The sequence below is a fragment of the Telmatherina bonti genome, assembly GCF_933228915.1.
Source record: "Telmatherina bonti genome assembly, chromosome: 17".
Lineage (NCBI taxonomy): Eukaryota > Metazoa > Chordata > Actinopteri > Atheriniformes > Telmatherinidae > Telmatherina > Telmatherina bonti.
Window position 1 is genome coordinate 5,486,111 of NC_136615.1, and position 18,392 is coordinate 5,504,502.

Below are 18,392 nucleotides of genomic sequence, written 5' to 3' on the forward strand. Positions count from 1 at the left end.
GTTGCCATGGTGACCGCTATCCAGCAGTTGTTTCTGTCTTTGACCCAAACATACAGAGATTCCCCAGACTTCCTGAAATAAATCTTAAATGTTTGCTTATTGATGGTTTCTTTGTTGGGAAGACTTTGGAAGATGCTGTTACACTCAATCTTGGCACCCTCACCTGCTGGTTGGTGAATCATCCAGAAACATGTTACCGTATATTCTGGAAGCTTTATTTCATGCGACAGCAGCTCTGTAACAAATCCAAATTTTTAAAATTAAGAAAATATAATTAATCATGAAAGTAATTTTCTCATTGTTCCTTTTATAATAAGCTAATCCAGGCTTTTTGCTTCTCATCTTTGACGTTGACGTTTCTCCTGCTGACATTTATGTTTGCTAGTCGTTATTTTCATGTAGATTCTCAGACAGACGAGTGGCTGAAATAAATCCACCAGAGATGAGGGACGAGCCTGGCTTAAATCATGTCTCCTCTTATTCTGACCGTGTCTGGCGTCCAGGCCGTGAAGTTTATTGGCGGAGGAATGCCTTGTCCTGATGGATTTAGTGATCATCTTTGTGGTAGTTTGCTGCTGAACGTAAACATGTCAGTGTGAATCTACTCGTTACGGCACTTTAATGTGTTTTATGAGCAGTTTCTCTGGATGTTTGTGTGCTGACGTGGTCCAACTTCATCTGCACTCAGCTGGTTGCCTTCATTTCTTAAACGTTTTCTCAACTTCTCCTTCTTTTGTCGGAAAGTTTACACGTTTCCATGGCAACATCAATGCAGGCTGTTTCAAAGCCACAACAGTTATTAAAGGGAACCAACTGTTGTTTCGTACTCGAACACAGAATAATCAGGCAGCGCCACAGAGGCCGATTCCATACACATCTCGATACGATTCAGTCCCGTTCACGATACGATTCAGTCCCATTCACGATACGATTCAGTCCCATTCATGATACGATAATGGTCACTTTTATGTTACGATTCAGTCCCATTTACGATACGATTCAGTCCCATTCACAATATGATTCGGTCCCGTTCACGATACGATTCAGTCCTGTTCACGACACGATTCGATCCCATTCACGATACGATTCGGTCCCGTTCACGATACGATTCAGTCCCCTTCATGATACGATTCAGTCCCCTTCATGATACGATTCAGTCCCATTCATGATACGATTCAGTCCCCTTCATGATACGATTCAGTCCCATTCATGATACGATTCAGTCCCATTCATGATACGATAATGGTCACTTTTATGTTACGATTCAGTCCCATTTACGATACGATTCAGTCCCATTCACAATATGATTCGGTCCCGTTCACGATACGATTCAGTCCTGTTCACGACACGATTCGATCCCATTCACGATACGATTCGGTCCCGTTCACGATACGATTCAGTCCCCTTCATGATACGATTCAGTCCCATTCATGATACGATTCAGTCCCATTCATGATACGATTCAGTCCCATTCATGATACGATAATGGTCACTTTTATGTTACGATTCAGTCCCATTTACGATACGATTCAGTCCCATTCACAATATGATTCGGTCCCGTTCATGATACCATTTGGTTCCGTCATGATACGATTCGGTCCCGTTTATGATAGGATTCAGTCCCATTCATGATACAATTTGGTCCCGTCACGATAAGATTTGATCCCGTTCACGATACGATTCAGTCCCGTTCGCGATACGATTTGGTCCCATTTACGATACGATTTGATCCCGTTCACGATACGATTCAGTCCCGTTCGCGATACGATTTGGTCCCGTTTACGATACGATTTGGTCCCATTTACGATACGATTTGGTCCCATTTACGATACGATTTGGTCCCATTTACGATATGATTTGGTGCCGTTCACAATGCGATTCGGTCCTGTTCACGATACGATTTGGTCTCGTTCACAATATGATTTGGTCTCGTTCACGATACAATTTAGCCCCGTTCGCAATACTATTCGGTCCCATTGACAATACAATACGGTTCGCTACATTTAAGCTGTGATACAATTCATTCCTGTTCATGATACGATACGTGAACAGGTGGGGTACAAAGAAAACACAGGAACCAACACACAGCATTTTTTACGGCAGAAATCATGGAACCCTCATTGTGCTGCTTGTGAATGTTATCAGGGTGTAAAAGTAGGATGAACAGATCTGTTTCATGTCGTGGATGCAGGTCCTCCTTCAGGAGCAGAATCTGGGGATACGGTACAGGTTCAACGTGCCCATCCAGCGTACGGGCAGCGGCGATAATGAAGTGGGCTTCTCCTGGCACCACCTGGCCTGGTCTGAATGCTCCGCTACCTGCACTGGAGGTGAGTCATGCAACACGTCTGAATTCATCCAGACTCTGTCCTTGTATCTACATGGACAGATTCATGCAGATTATGATGTTGACATATGTTGTAAATCCGTATTATTTCCCTGTCCCGGTGTCCAGCTGCATTTCTGCCGGAGTGGGGGTGCAGAGTAGCATAACAAGCTGTGGGTTCCTACATTCTTCTTTAATACCTCTAATCTCCTCAAACATTTAGGATTTTAAATCTTGTGTCTGTCATTCTTTAAATCTTCCACAAGCCATATTTCCACCGCTGCTGCAGAGCCAGCATCATAATTTCAGCTGCTCTCAGCCCTCTAATAAATTCCGCATGTATATTTTCCATATTCTAGCCAAGGTAGTGAATATGCTGTAAGTTCTGTGAATGAGCTGCTCTGCATAGCTGCTGGTTTACCAGGATGCAGCCGCTCTTCTGGTCCGCAGACTGAAAATCTGAAAACCACAGTGAAACGCTGACCTCAAGAATGACTAAACCAAACCTTTTAGCCTGAAAGCAATGGGTTTCATGTAACAATAAATAGTGCTTCCTCCCAGTCGCCAAGCGTGGCCTGGACAGGGTTTGTGATATTTAGTAAAAGCATGACTGAATAAGCATGTGGGTTTTTCTGAAGAAGCATTTCCAGGTCCAGAGCAGCAGTTTGAGGCTGTTGGGAGCACACACAGCTCCCAGCTTAGCATTGCTGATCCAAATGATCTCATTTGTGTCTCTGGCTGTGCTGAGCTTTAAATCAGCACAATATTATTTTATCACGCAGCAGTTTGGTCGCGCTAGCTCAGCTAATAACGAGGTGTTGTTTCATATATCAGCGTAGTAAGACATCTATGAAAAGCGCTGTTTGACAGCCTTACAACTGAAAGTGTTTCACGCCGTGGTTTTCACCATTCCATTCAGCTGTATTTCACTTTTCTATACTTCACGCAGACATACACACATATCCATATCTCATTACATCTGCCAGACGCGTCTGCTGCCGGAGACGTCCCATGAGGGTGCAGACAGACCCAGGTCTGAGCTGGTATGGCGTGCACGCACATGCAAACACACCCACAGTGGGATTTTGTGACACCGATACGGTAGCCCTCACTCTCCCCGCCACGAGCCAAAGTAAAGAGCTCCCTGCTCTGTAAAAGTGATTTGCCAACATATCCTGCAAAGAATCAGGAATTTACACGTCTGGATGGACGACAGACTGAAAACGATCCCATCTCCGCTCAAACACGGTGTTTTTCAGAGATCAGCTGAGCCGCGTTCCGCCTCATTGACCGCTTTTTCCATCTGCAGGTTTCCAGAAGCAGGAGGTGGTGTGCAAGCGTCTGGACGACAACTCGCTGGTGCAGAACAGCTACTGCGACCCAGACAGCAAACCCCCAGAGAACCAGAGAGACTGCAACACTGAGCCGTGTCCTCCAGAGTGCGTCGCACGCTTTTTACTATCAGCCTTTTACTTCTCATGCAGAACTTGTTGCAGGTTCAAAACATGTAGAAGCAAAACAACTGCAAAGGGCTGCAAACAGTCTTTTCTTCGCTAAACATCATTATTTTCCTCTCGCCGTTTTTGCACAGTTTCTGCAGAGGAAGGTCCAGTTTTTGAAGCAAAAAGACAAAATCCTGTTCAGTGTTGTTAATGCAGAATAACGAGTTTAAAGCTCCATTTGCAAAGACTAGAAGCTTTCAGAGGAGAAATCTACCTGAGAACTCCGTCGGTACCGCTCCGTTGCTGTACGTAAAATTCTTATAATGTATATGCCGTGTTTGTAACTTCTCAGGAAGGTCAGGAAGTCTGGACGTCCAAGTGAACCCGTCTTCAGCAGGAAGATGAGAAAGATGCAGAGAGATGCAGAGAAACAACAGGGATCTGCTGAGTTTTACCAACCAGCGAGACCAGTTAAACCCGTCAGACCAGCAGGAAAATGGCCGCTACGCCAGATGTCCAGTCTGAATGGAGTTACATATGACGCTTTTCTTTCTTCGGCTATGTTGGACCAGACGTTCCGTCCAGCACACCAAATGCTTCAGTATTTTCCTCAGTTCAGAGGAACAGAAACAGATTTTTGCTGATTTGTTGCTGCCAACATGGCGACGGTGAGAACTGCCCACCAAGCCTCAGGTTAGCTCTTCAGAACCCTACAGGTTATGTCACAGAGGCTCCGCCCATCTTTCCAGTCAATGGGTCAATGAAAAATGTAAAAATGACAAAAAGAGTCTATTCCTACAGCAGCCTAGAGGGGACAAAAGTCTCTGAATCCTGTCTCTTTCCATTGTCGCATTTGGTATCATAGCTGTGTGGTGTGTCGCTAATCAATGGCTAGCTTTACTTGTACTGCAATAAAAATATACTAAATCACTGAATCAAAACCACCAAAACTTCTTGTTAACACATTTATTTTCTTTGATTTATTTAATCAACCATAACAGTGACCCACTGGGGTTGGTTATGTCAACAAGTCTATGTGGTGTTAGCTAGTTGTAGCTAGTCCCAAATGTATCTGTATACTTATTATACAGACATGAGAGTAGTGTTAAACTTCCCTCAGGAAGAACATATTCACTCTTTAAACTCATTTAAATTAAATAAAATAAACAATCAGTCAGCAAATGACACAAATAAACCAGTTCAGTCGCATGGCGTACAGCTAATGCTAAGCTAGCATCCAAAGCGATGTCATGCCACGCTGCAGAGCGTTTAACTTCTAGAAAATTAAACACTTATTCATCCATCTGTTTACACACACAGCAGAGTTATTATCATAAAACAAAAAGCCTCCAAACACATGCAGCCTTTCAGATATTACATCATCTGCAGGAATGTATACAGATTTAACTACGTGTGCAAACATCTGTGTCAGCTTTCATTAACGGAGCCCATAAAACCCTGGCTATTCTAAAACAACGATGTTTACACGGTCTGCCTGTCCTGGATGGCTGTTTTCTCTTAACACACACATCTGTAACTCAGTACACACATGTAATGCTACAGCCTTAATCAAAATAAATGAGACAGCCCACGTCTCAGTCCACTCAATACAGATGTGAAAATAAATAACGCAAGACTGTAATTGCGTGGAAACAAATTACCGCTGATACGAATCAACTTTTTCTGCTTGAATCCAGCAGAGACACCAACGCTCAGTCCAATACACAAACTATCATCAGACGCTCCGAAACCAGTTACAAACATGCAGTTGGTCTTCCTTTCTCCAGACGTGATTCAAGCAAATGCTTTATGGACCAAACCCATGTTCATCTTCCACCTGTACACATGCTCGCTTTCCCCCTGAGGATCGGTGAAGATGCCAAAGCAATCAAACACAGGTGGTCAAGCTTCTTATTTCTAGCAAGAGGTGACGCTGAAAAGAGTTCACATATGAAGTTACGAATCACTGCCAAAGGCGTTTTACAACCTCTTAGCAGGTGAATTAAGAGGGTTTAACTTTGGCTGCTGTGATCCATCGTCTCATATGACCCAACGATCAAATGTCGGTCTGAAGATTCAGACACGGAAACAAACCTGCAGTTAGCAGAAAAACATGTTCATGTTTCCAGTTTAAGAAGCTCTGCAAACTCACAGAAAGTATCAAGATATAAGAGACGAGCCATAAAGACTGAAACTGACCAACAGCAGCTTACTAACGTTAGCTTTCAGGTCAGGATTTCACCGTCGTCTGACAAGCTGCCTGGCTATCGTAAACTTGCAGATTATAATCCAGAACGCCTGGCTAACGACTTGCTAGCATGTCCAACCAGTTTTCCTGGTTTCTGGATTTTGTTCATGCAGTCAGCACAGCTAGCAGTTTCCTCAACTCATGCTAGTTAAGCTAAATAGCATCTGATCTTGACACTTAGCATTAGCTAATCAGGGCTGGAGGTTATTTAATGTCATGTTGTAGCAGCTCGCTCTGAAATGATTTTAATTCTAATGAAATGATCAGAAATCAGTGCATACATAAAGTCTGCTTGTTCGGGCTCTTAGCATCGAGATAACTCCAATAAAGGCTCAAATTCAACCAGACAGAAGAAACAACAGATTAAATCACAGCCTGAATTGGTTAGACCTGCACCCAGTTCTCCCAGTTTGAAACTTGAACCAGGTTCATCAAGCAGCAATAGGTTCTACTTCCTCTCCCTCTCAGGTGGTTTATTGGCGACTGGTCGGAGTGTGGAAAGACGTGTGATGGCGGGATGAGGACGAGGACGGTCCTGTGCATCAGGAAGATCGGCCCTTCTGAGGAGGAGACATTGGAGGACACCCACTGCCTGACTCACCGCCCGATTGAAAGAGAGTCCTGCAACAACCAGTCCTGCCCACCAAAGTGGGTCACTCTGGAGTGGTCTGAGGTGAGCCGAGGTTTGGTTTCCTTCAGCTCTTTGGATGATCTTTTTGTTCCTTACATCTTGTCCTCCTTCCTCAGTGCACCCCTAAATGCGGCCCAGGCTTCAAGCACCGCATCGCCTTGTGCAAGAGCAGCGACCTGACCAAAACCTTCCCGCCGACGCATTGCCCGAGCCTCAACAAGCCTCCGGTCCGAATCCGCTGCAGTTTAGGACGCTGCCCTCCTCCTCGCTGGATCCCTGGGGACTGGGGTCAGGTAGGACCACCAGGCCACCGTACCACAGCAGAAGCCTCCAAACTGCAAAGGATGGTGGAAACATTTTACAGAGAGAACTTGCACAGATCAATTTCCTGCATTGCCAAATAGTTTGTATAAATTACCCCCGTGTGACACACATGCAGCTTCATGCAGGCGGGCGGTGTGTGCGTGGAGGCGGTGTTTGTGAGTCCGACCGGCCTGCGGTGTGTCAGCAAAGGCAGAAACATCCTGCAGCTGTTTGAAGTTTATGTGCCTCAGAGCCGGACTCAGGCGCTTCCAGAGGAATTGAATCTTACCCTGACACGAGAACCCGCTGAGCGTCGTACCACTCGGCTGACTCGCGTGGCGAAGAAGGTGCCAACAAGTCACGCTGGGCGTCGTACCACTCGGCTGACTCGCGTGGCAGAGACGGTGCCAACAAGTCGCACTGGGCGTTGTACCACTCGGCTGACTCGCGTGGCGGAGACGGTGCCAACAAGTCGCACTGGGCGTTGTACCACTCGGCTGACTCGCGTGGCGGAGACGGTGCCAACAAGTCGCACTGGGCGTTGTACCACTCGGCTGACTCGCGTGGCGGAGACGGTGCCAACAAGTCGCACTGGGCGTTGTACCACTTGGCTGACTCGCGTGGCAGAGACGGTGCCAACAAGTCGCACTGGGCGTTGTACCACTCGGCTGACTCGCGTGGCAGAGACGGTGCCAACAAGTCGCACTGGGCGTTGTACCACTTGGCTGACTCGCGTGGCGGAGACGGTGCCAACAAGTCGCACTGGGCGTTGTACCACTCGGCTGACTCGCGTGGCAGAGACGGTGCCAACAAGTCGCACTGGGCGTTGTACCACTTGGCTGACTCGCGTGGCGGAGACGGTGCCAACAAGTCGCACTGGGCGTTGTACCACTCGGCTGACTCGCGTGGCGGAGACGGTGCCAACAAGTCGCACTGGGCGTTGTACCACTTGGCTGACTCGCGTGGCGGAGACGGTGCCAACAAGTCGCACTGGGCGTCGTACCACTCGGCTGACTCGCGTGGTGGAGACGGTGCCAACAAGTCGCACTGGGCGTCGTACCACTCGGCTGACTCGCGTGGCGGAGACGGTGCCAACAAGTCGCACTGGGCGTCGTACCACTCGGCTGACTCGCGTGGCAGAGACGGTGCCAACAAGTCGCGCTGGGCGTCATACCACCTGGCTGACTCGGTTGACTGGAGACGGTGCCAACAAGTCGCGCTGGGCGTCGTACCACTCGGCTGACTCGGTTGACTGGAGACGGTGCCAACAAGTCGCGCTGGGCGTCTTACCACTCGGCTGACTCGCGTGGCGGAGACGGTGCCAACAAGTCGCGCTGGGCGTCGTACCACTCGGCTGACTCGGTTGACTGGAGACGGTGCCAACAAGTCGCGCTGGGCGTCGTACCACTCGGCTGACTCGGTTGACTGGAGACAGTGCCAACAAGTCGCGCTGGGCGTCGTACCACTCGGCTGACTCGGTTGACTGGAGACGGGGCCAACATGTCGCGCGTCGTACATTACTGAAGTTTTTTTAACTCATGTAAAGTGGAATTTTAAACAGTATTGTGATGCTTGGAGGCCAGTTTTGTTCCAGTTACGTGTTTCAGTAACGAACAGTTCAGTCAACAGCTAGAAGGGGCATAAAAACCGCAGGACAAGCCGACAACGTCACCACAACCAGTTTGGCTTTGTGATGCTCTGCAGAGATGTGTTCCTTCCTTTGTCTTGTTTCGGCCTTGATTACAAGCTTCTCCCTTGTGGCGTCAGAAAAGGGAGATTGGTGCCAGCTACTCTGAGGCCAAAAGGTCGCCTGTTTAAATCCCTCTTAAGCTGCACCACTGACGTATGGCATCTGTCAGGCCGCCCCTAATAAAGACCCTCTAATTGGGAAGAGTTGACATGCGAGCTCACTGATCTGAGGATCTTTGAAGGTGACGGTGCTGAGGGGGCTTTGAGGCACGAAAGAGACGCCCGACAGGTGTGTTTCCAGCATCATGTGCGTGGACTGAGCAGGAAGAAATACAGCTGTTGGCTTTTATTGGCGTTGTTTGTTTGTTCCAGAGGAGGAGTGAAGGAACTGCTGTGAGGTTTTACTGCCGCTGGCAAACGTTCATCATGTCAGGGTTTTCCTGCCAGGATGGACCGCATGCTGATGGCCACAGCCGGATATACTCAGACCGACCCGCGTTTTATACCCTGCTGTTTGCAGAATGCCTTCCTAACAAGTCCCAAACAGGTGAACGGTACCGATCCGCTTTCCTCAGGAAGGGACAACAAGACTGGAAGGAAAATGGAAACAAACTTTATTCAATCAATCTGTTTTTCTATTTGCTTTTTATTTGTCTTTGTTTTTGCTTTTTTGTTTTCATATTTCGGCAAATGGTTTCATGGAACCACGAGGTCCGTTTTACGTAAATAAGTACATACGTTCCAAACGTCGGTAACATTCCTGTTTTTATTCCAATCCTGGTCTGTTTGCTCGGAACGTTCGCTTAGTTTGGGGTTCTGGGCGGATATGCAAATCCTGATTCCGATCGAACAAGCAGACCCGGTCCGCCTACAGGTCTTGGTCCGATTCAAGCCGACCAACCGGATCCACCCAGACTGCTAACACCTGATCCACCAGATCATTACCACCTGATTCACCAGACCACTAGGACCTGTTCTACCCAGACCACTAGGACCTGATCCACCCAGACCACTAGGACCTGATCCACCCAGACCACTAGGACCTGATCCACCCAGACCACCAGGACCTGATCCCCCTGGACCACTAGGACCCGAATGCAGTCTTGGTCCAAACTATTGTTTTGAAAAAGTTTTTAAAAAATCACTTGTATTTAGAACCAAACAGTAAATGCAGCTTTAGAGAGGCGGTGCAGCGGACGGCGGTGGACAGTAGACACATCACGGCTTCTTCTTTGCTTACCGGTGGCATATGAGCAACGCTGCCCCCCCTAGTTTTCCAGCGGTACTACTGTTTGCTCGGTCAGGAATTGTTTCCACAAGGGTTCCAAAAACAGACCAAATTCTAAATGTAAAGGTTGCAGAAAATGGACGAAATGCTTTCTATCCGTCTTCAGAGAGCAGCATAAACAGGCTGCAGTGACATCTAGTGGTCTAACTGTAAACTGCAGCCAAATAAACAGAGCGAAGTCATGGTAATACAGCATGCAATTTACAGATACATTACTCTTAGACTTGTGATTGGGTGTTTATATACAGACCAGGCTTCAGTGGACCTGGTCTGGACCTGAAGCGGTGACTGTCTGCTCGCTGCGACGGGTTGACTGGATCCGGTATCTGCAGGGATTATTTCAGGATGAGTCTGGGACAGCTCAGCTGTCACATGGGAACCATGTTTAATGCATGTCTGAACGCAGTTGACTCTTCTTTCTGCTGCAGTGTTCGGCGCACTGCGGCCTGGGACAGCAGATGAGGACGGTGACGTGTCTGTCCTACACCGGTCAGCCGTCAAACGAGTGTGCAGAATCCCTCCGGCCGGCCACCATGCAGCAGTGTGAAAGCAAGTGCGACGCCACTCCGATCTCCAATGGCGATGGTAAGATGACGCAATGAGCGGCACGTAGAAACTCTCAGGACTTGTTGTGTTGTGTGAGCAAAGCTCTAAGGAAAGCGGTTCTAAACCGTCTCTATCTTCATCTTCACGGTTGTGCCTTGACCTCAACACACCTCCATATTCTGCCATTAATCTATCCAGGGAGGCTGGCTCCTGGTCAAAGCACAACACAGGCCTCCATATATGCTTCCACATGATGGATGGCCATTCAGATGCACGGCGACGGGCCTTTCGATTAGCCTGAATGGAAAACGTGAGCAGCGTTTGCAGGCTTGCTAATGGGATTAGCTGTGGGCTAATTGTTCCTTTACGGACAGCAGTGAGGCAACGTCTGCTTCACTCGGCTCTGCGGAGGCTGAGGCCAGAGCCTAATAAGGGAAGACACTCGGATCCTGATAAGGCATTTAGAGAACTGCCTGTCCGCCATCCAGCAAGCCGTTTGAGCGTGTGTTTGTGTGTGTGTGTAACAGAGATGGCAGTCGGCCCAGTGAGTGAGCGAGGCCAGGATCTGTCTCGGTCTCGGTCCGTGAGTCCAAGTATAGTTTCAGAGCTTTACTCAGCCGAGGCCTGGGGGAGACGCTGGGGTCTCCATGAAGCCGTTCGGCCTCCTGCAGTCATAACAGACGGATCTTCCTGCTAGTCCAGCTGAGACTTTGTCACTTCACAGCTTCAGAGTGTCTCCTGACAGGAACCCGACCCCCCCCACCCCAAACCCCCCAACCCCCCGTCAGAGTCCAGAAAACTTTATTCCACCCCGATCGACGTTTCAAGCTTACGTTTACTTTTTATCTTTTATTAAATATGCTGCTTCATTTTATCCACGTTGACCTCATGCAGCGGTTACCATAGTTACCGTCCGGGATGCAGGTTAACGCCCGGTGAACGTGGCTTAAATTCACGTCACTGTGTGTAAATAAACACACGGGGGGTGAATGAACACATCTGGAAAGCGAATGAGAAGAGTCGACTTCTGTCGCAGCAACGATCGTCAGCTGCAGCTGCTCAGCAGGAAGGGGGCGGGACCTCAGCTTGATGGGCACGCCATGCAGCCAATCACACGCTGAGCAGACTGGATCGTACAGTTGTCGTTAGAGCTGGCTTTAAAAATCTCTGAATGGATTTAAACAAGCATCGTTTGTTTGTTCTTCCTCCTGCAGAGTGTAAAGATGTAAATAAAGTTGCGTACTGCCCGCTGGTGCTGAAGTTCAAGTTCTGCAGCCGAGCGTACTTCCGACAGATGTGCTGCAAGACGTGCCAGGGACACTGAGCGCCGGCGACCTGAAGACGGCAGCAGACCCGAGCCGCCGGCGCAACAAACCACTGCTCAGCCGCACAACGCTGACACCAACTTCCTCTTTTCATTTTCACTTCTGTGAAGTGGAACTCGGGAGATGATTTGTTGCTGTTGTTACTTTAATTCCAATAATAATTATTGATGTGATTGTTGGTCTTCCTCGGTGAATCCAAAGTGCTGGACACGGCGCTGGCGGAGGCCAGGCGAGGGGAGCCGGACCTGTTGGACTGGTGCTGACGTTTGGCTGGGTGCACTTTGTCCTGTAAAGACCAGTTCATCCCATCAGCGTACTGTATATTTATTGTCCAAGCAGAGCGAAGATGCTGCTTCCTGGAGCTCCCGTCGGACGGCAGCCTACTGTTGTGGAAAAGGAATGTAATGTGATCGGATCCATTCTCGATGACTGTGTCATATGTCAGACCCTTCCAGACTCTACATGTCCATTACACATGGTGTTAATCCAGGACCAGAGCTTGTTGGAGAATCCTGGTTTTCCTTCCCCAGACAGGGGCCGTAGTTCCCCCCATGTGAACGGGACTCTTGATCACCGAGCTTCCCGTTCAGAACAGCCGTTTCTTCCTGCGTCACACTGGATCCAGTTCACCAGACACAAGCTGGAGGAGGAGGTTAGCTTCTGAGATGGGACCGCGTCACGCTGCTTTGTTCCGCTCTTTATTTCAGGCTAAGCTAACGTTCTTCCACCCGGACTTCACACACTCCCAAAGTGTTCTCTGTCCTCCATCGTCTTTGTCTGACTGAAGAGCGGTTTTGCCTTACCTCCCCTCTTCGTCCCGCTGTGCTCCGAGGGTCGCGGCCTTCCCAGGCTTCTGGTGCTATGGAGTCGGTGCTTCAGACTCCTCTCCAGCGTGCTGAGAGATGAGGCTGGATCCGAACAATATCAAATTAAATGTCAGTTTCTCTGCTGGTTAATGCTGGTCATGTTGTTGTTTTTTGTACCTGTTTTTTTTTTTACCTCACACTGGGATTTGTTTTTATTGTAAACTGTGTTTTGTTGCAACCACCAAAAATGGACGCTTGGCGTAACGGATCCCAGAGGACATTTCTGCTGGTGCAGGGATTGCAAAAGGGAACCCCTCTGAGATGTCTCTGTAGGACGAACGAGACAGCGTAAAAGGATCCCAACAACTAAGTTTGTAACTTTGCTGCTGCTACTTGTGTAGCCACCTTCCGTATGACGACGTCGGACAGGTTTTATTCGCCAGCGAACCTTCAGCGACTCGTCTGCTGGCGGTAGGAAAAGAGAACTTGATCAAACTGGTACTCATTGCTGTGAACTCGGATGTTTGAATGTCACGTTGCTTGTACCTGAACCTGAAGTGCAAGATGAAAAGCATCATGTGATTAATTGCATTTATTTTATATTCAGTATTAATGTTGCTAAACTGCTACTATTTTTTTTCAAATGTTAATTATATGCTAATTTATTGCAAAGTCTCACTTGTACGTTAATTTCACTGCATGCAAACTGAATTTAGCAAAGTGAAAAGTGCAGTGACTCAGACCTTCACCTATGTTTTCTAAGTTAGATACAATAAAAAGAGCAAGACTCTATGCTAACGGTCTCATTTCCTTACCCTGAATAAGACCTGCAGTTCCCTCTTCATCCGCTAGGGGCGCCAAAACAGCGCGAATCCCCATAGACTCCCATGTTAAAAAGACCAACTTCACAGCAGAAAAAAACATGTTTACAGCAGAAAAAAACATGTTTACAGCAGAAACAAACATGTTTACAGCAGAAATAAACATGTTTACAGCAGAAATAAACATGGTTACAGCAGGAATAAACATGTTTACAGCAGAAATAAACATGTTTACAGCAGAAATAAACATGTTTACAGCAGACAAAACATGTTTACAGCAGAAATAAACATGTTTACAGCAGACAAAACATGTTTACAGCAGAAATAAACATGTTTACAGCAGAAAAAACATGTTTACAGCAGAAATAAACATGTTTACAGCAGACAAAACATGTTTACAGCAGACAAAACATGTTTACAGCAGAAATAAACATGTTTACAGCAGACAAAACATGTTTACAGCAGAAATAAACATGTTTACAGCAGACAAAACATGTTTACAGCAGAAATAAACATGTTTACAGCAGACAAAACATGTTTACAGCAGAAAAAACATGTTTACAGCAGAAATAAACATGTTTACAGCAGAAATAAACATGTTTACAGCAGACAAAACATGTTTACAGCAGAAATAAACATGTTTACAGCAGAAATAAACATGTTTACAGCAGAAATAAACATGTTTACAGCAGAAAAAACATGTTTACAGCAGAAATAAACATGTTTACAGCAGAAATAAACATGTTTACAGCAGACAAAACATGTTTACAGCAGAAATAAACATGTTTACAGCAGACAAAACATGTTTACAGCAGAAATAAACATGTTTACAGCAGACAAAACATGGTTACAGCAGGAATAAACATGTTTATGACCTGGTACAATTTTTTTTTCAGTTTAATAGGTCAGGTTTACCTTCATGACTGTGGGGGAAGTAAATTTTTTCTAGCTCCTCCATTTAAAAGTAATTTTATCTCAGAAGTCGGCATATATACAAGTATTGAACATCTAGCTGCAAGAAGGCAGAATAAAGCACTACCGCAGTTTTTATTGTGACAGTAACAGTGTGACTTAGCTTTAATCCTCCAACCTCCTATAGCTCTGGGTTAGCTAGGTCAGCTACTGGTCAGGTCAAGGTTAGCTCTGGATTAGCTCCAGGTTAGCTCAGTTGGCTCTGGATTAGCTCAGTTGGCTCTGGATTAGCTCCAGGTTAGCTCAGTTGGCTCTGGATTAGCTCAGTTAGCTCTGGATTAGCTCCAGGTTAGCTCAGTTGGCTCTGGATTAGCTCAGTTAGCTCTGGATTAGCTCCAGGTTAGCTCAGTTGGCTCTGGATTAGCTCAGTTAGCTCTGGATTAGCTCCAGGCTATCTCCACTTCTTTGTCCATTATTGTGGAGAGAGGACATGTGTGACGTTGCCAAAATGGTGATGGTAGGAACCGCCCAATGAGCTTAAATTCAGCTCTTCAGAACTACGGATGACATTGTGGAGGCTCCGCCCATCTTTTTATATGCAGGTGAATCGGGAGAGAAACTCAACAAACCTCGGAGAGGAGATGAGAAACTCATGGCGCTGAGGCAGAGTGGGATTTGCACATTCCCAAAGTGTCCCAGCTCTGTTGCCATGGTTATCTGGCACTCCTTTTCCTCTCATACCGACCTGGAGAGTCTGGATTGTGTCCCGGAGAGCGGCAGGGTGTCCTATCGTCCCGCTAGTTCAGTCTGGATGAACAGTAACTTGTCCACTTGGCGGGGAATCCTCAGAGTCCCATAACAAACGGGGACAGGTCAGCTCTGTGTCGACGTTAGCTCAGTCTGGATCAGTCTGGACCGGCAGAGCTTGATGCAGGAGGAATCCTGGCTGTGCAGATGTTCTGCCGCTTCGACAAGGCAGGACACGTCCTGTAAAACACCACCGAGGCTATCAAAATTAAATTTACTGACGTTTATCCCAGTATGAGACATGTTTTAATGGTCCAGACTGGCCAGCCGAGGTTCTGTTAAAGCTGGGGTTGGAAATGTTGGGGAGCTAGAATGACCCTGTCCTGGCTCCTCCCCTGTCTCGGCTTCTCCCCTGCCTTGACCCCTCCCCCGGTATTGGCTCCTCCCCTGTCCTGGCCCCTCCCCCGTCTTGGCTCCTCCCCCTCTGGTTCGCTCCTTGCGTGATCCGAGGCTTTTCTAATCCGCAGCTTTTTCCACCAAGGATTTTCTCTTTCTCTGTTGTTTAGCAGGAGGAGGCAAATAAACCGAGCCGGGTCGGGAAATCCTTCCTGCATTTTCACAGCCGTGTTTGCCTTTCGAGTTTCTTCTTCACTACTTTGTATTTTCATCCTAAAACGCTGTTTATATGCAGGGTGTGGCTATCAGGTATGCGCTGCTGGAGGGGGAGGAGGGGAGCCGGGAGAAGAAGCTTACGAAATATAAGAAATGAACAACTCCATTTGGGTCGGAACGTTTGGATTGGTCAGAGTTTTTACAGATTTACAGTAAACTGAGGGGTCTAACTATATTTCTTATTGTTCATGATTACAGAATGTATAGACTACTATCAGGACGAGGAACCACTTCACCCAGAGGAACACGTCTCTCAGCAGGAGGACCGACTGCAGCTTAAGCTCGGTGAAATATGGACGGTGATGACAACATGTTGGCACTGCAGAGCTAAACAGTTAGCTACCGAGTAAGCTAGCAGGTCATCGCTCACGGTTCGTTTGTTTTCAACGTTATCTGTGTTTTGTTGCTACATATTTAGGTAAATAAGTCAATAAATCTTCAAACTCATCATCTGCTGTCATTTCAGTAATATTTTACTGTGAAAGAAAGAAAACAGAAAATGTTGAGTCTGATTTTAAAAGATAATCCTTTATTTGTCCCCCACGTTGAGAAGTTTTTAGGCCTGAAAATGTTTTCATTTGTGCTTTGTGCCATAATTATTTATTCTTCACCAGTTTGCTCATATTTACATTCTCATGCAGAGACCCAGAGAAGAGGCACATCAGTCAATCTATTTATAAAGTGCTTCCTGAACAAATAAAATGTAAGACAAGGTGCTTTCCAGGCTGAAAGTGTTGACAAGGGGCTGTAATGTTAAAAACACTGGTTTTTATATTTAATAACTTTGATGATAAAATGACAAAGAATTTGTGGACTTTTGTACGGTGACCCTGAAGTGCCAACCAAACCAGAAATAAAACATGACAATGAAGAAGCCAGCTGAGTTAACCTAAAGGAAGAGACAGACTGCAGCATGATAAAATCCAAATCGCTTCAGGCACACGGTATGTGTGCTACAATTTGAAGAAGTCTCTGTACGTACAGGACACTGATGCGTGAGTTTAATATGGATTCATCTACATGTTGACATGCATTTGATTTGGTTTCAGTCAGAATGACAATGATTTGCTTCCTGGATCGCATCCCGCTGCTGCTTGGGAGAGCTTCTCCTGCCGCCTGGGATCCTGCTGGGAGCTTCAGGTGTTCCATCTCTGCTGCAGACAGAGAACTGGTTCTGTTTGCATCGAGGTCGTCGCTGCAGCAGATCAGGAAGTCCTGCAGAAATTAGCTTCCTGCTTCTGAACAGACTCCAGCGTGTTGGGAGACCCTCTGAACCAGATCCGGGTCCCTCCTCATTATCCTGTAACAGGATTAGATAACGGGAGGATCTGTCCCGTGTCTGTCTGACGGGACAAGTGTCAAAGCGACTTCGCAGAGCGAGACATGGAGCTTCTGATAAGAGGTGTGGAGAGGACGGGGATGGAGAAGACACTGCTGGAGCTTATCGCCACTCGCATAGCTCACAAGCTGCAGGACACAGCGAAGCTGTGCAGAGGTGGAGATCAGAAGTCCTGCAGAAAGGCCCGGTCCAGGTCCGACAAGCCCTGTCCACCCTTCAGCTGGGAGGTGTGAGGATCAACACGAGGATTAGCATGTTGAATCAAAGCTGCTGAGAGCGTGGCGCTTTCAGACGCTCCTCTGTTTGAAGGCAGCGCCGCAGGACAAACAGCTCCAGATGTGTGACTGGAGACGGTCCATGCATGGACACGGGGGGTCTGACAGGCAGGAATGTTGGCTGGAAAGTCTCAGCTCCAGCACCTGCTATCTACCGAGCTGCGTCGCTGCTCTTTCCCACCGCCGAAGCTCAGACTGGGACGCCATGTCTCACATCTGAGCATCAGGAGACGCGTGTCCTCCCGAGCTCGTCAACCTGCTGGTCCAAACCAGTAACCGGACCAGACCCAGTCAACGGGACGGGATTTTTACTGGGTGTAATGTGTCTGATCAAACAGCTGGCGGCACGATGAAGTCACATGTTAAACTTGGACCAGTCACAGGACGTCCAGATCTGGACCTCTTTTACAAAACAGCTGCTTCAGACTCACTCATGGCTAGTTACCATGGTAACCAGCACTGGCAAACCAGTCAGTTCCGGACCAAATTAACTGTCCAGGCCCAGTTACCGTAGTAACCAGAGTTGGTGACAGACTAGCCAAGTTACCATGGTAACTGGCAAGCACTGGCAAACCAGTCTGCTTGAGACCACGAGTTACTATGGTAACGGCAACAACCGTCCAGGCTGTGGTTCAGCAGGTAGACGGGTCACCTTTAAGGGAAAGCGCGTGGGCCTGGAAGGCAGCAGGTAAGTGGATTATGGGAAGAAGGAATCAATAACCAATCACTTAGAGCGGTGGAGTGGAGCCAAGGGAAGCCATCTCACCGTTCTGGACGAGCCGGAATAATTCTGTGCGTGCAGCGAGTCGTCGTCTGGGTAAATGGGAAATGATGCGCGGTGTGTTTAAGGACATCCTCTGCAGAACGCTCGGGAGTGACTTATGATGGGATTTATGGTCTGTTGTTGGAGATGACATCATTCCACCGAGGTGGGATGATTGGTTTGTCCTTCACTCAGGAAAAAGGTCAATCTTTGTAGAAGACGTGAGGACGTCCGGTCAAAGCCGCGTGCTGGATGTCCT

At 47.4% G+C, this 18,392-nt stretch overlaps 1 protein-coding gene across 1 annotated transcript in view; it reads left to right on the forward strand.

Annotated features, from left to right (window-relative positions):
* Positions 1–11,797, forward strand: part of adamts6 (ADAM metallopeptidase with thrombospondin type 1 motif, 6) — a gene marked incomplete at both ends in the record, with an annotated part of 119,354 nt that extends 107,557 nt beyond the window's left edge. Inside the window, 6 exons of the mRNA XM_079256149.1 lie at positions 2,192–2,330; positions 3,636–3,765; positions 6,485–6,689; positions 6,764–6,940; positions 10,356–10,512; positions 11,688–11,797. Coding sequence (XP_079112275.1) covers positions 2,192–2,330; positions 3,636–3,765; positions 6,485–6,689; positions 6,764–6,940; positions 10,356–10,512; positions 11,688–11,797 — 918 coding nt within the window. The remainder of the gene's footprint in view (positions 1–2,191; positions 2,331–3,635; positions 3,766–6,484; positions 6,690–6,763; positions 6,941–10,355; positions 10,513–11,687) is intronic.
* Between the last annotated feature and the right edge of the window lie 6,595 nt (positions 11,798–18,392).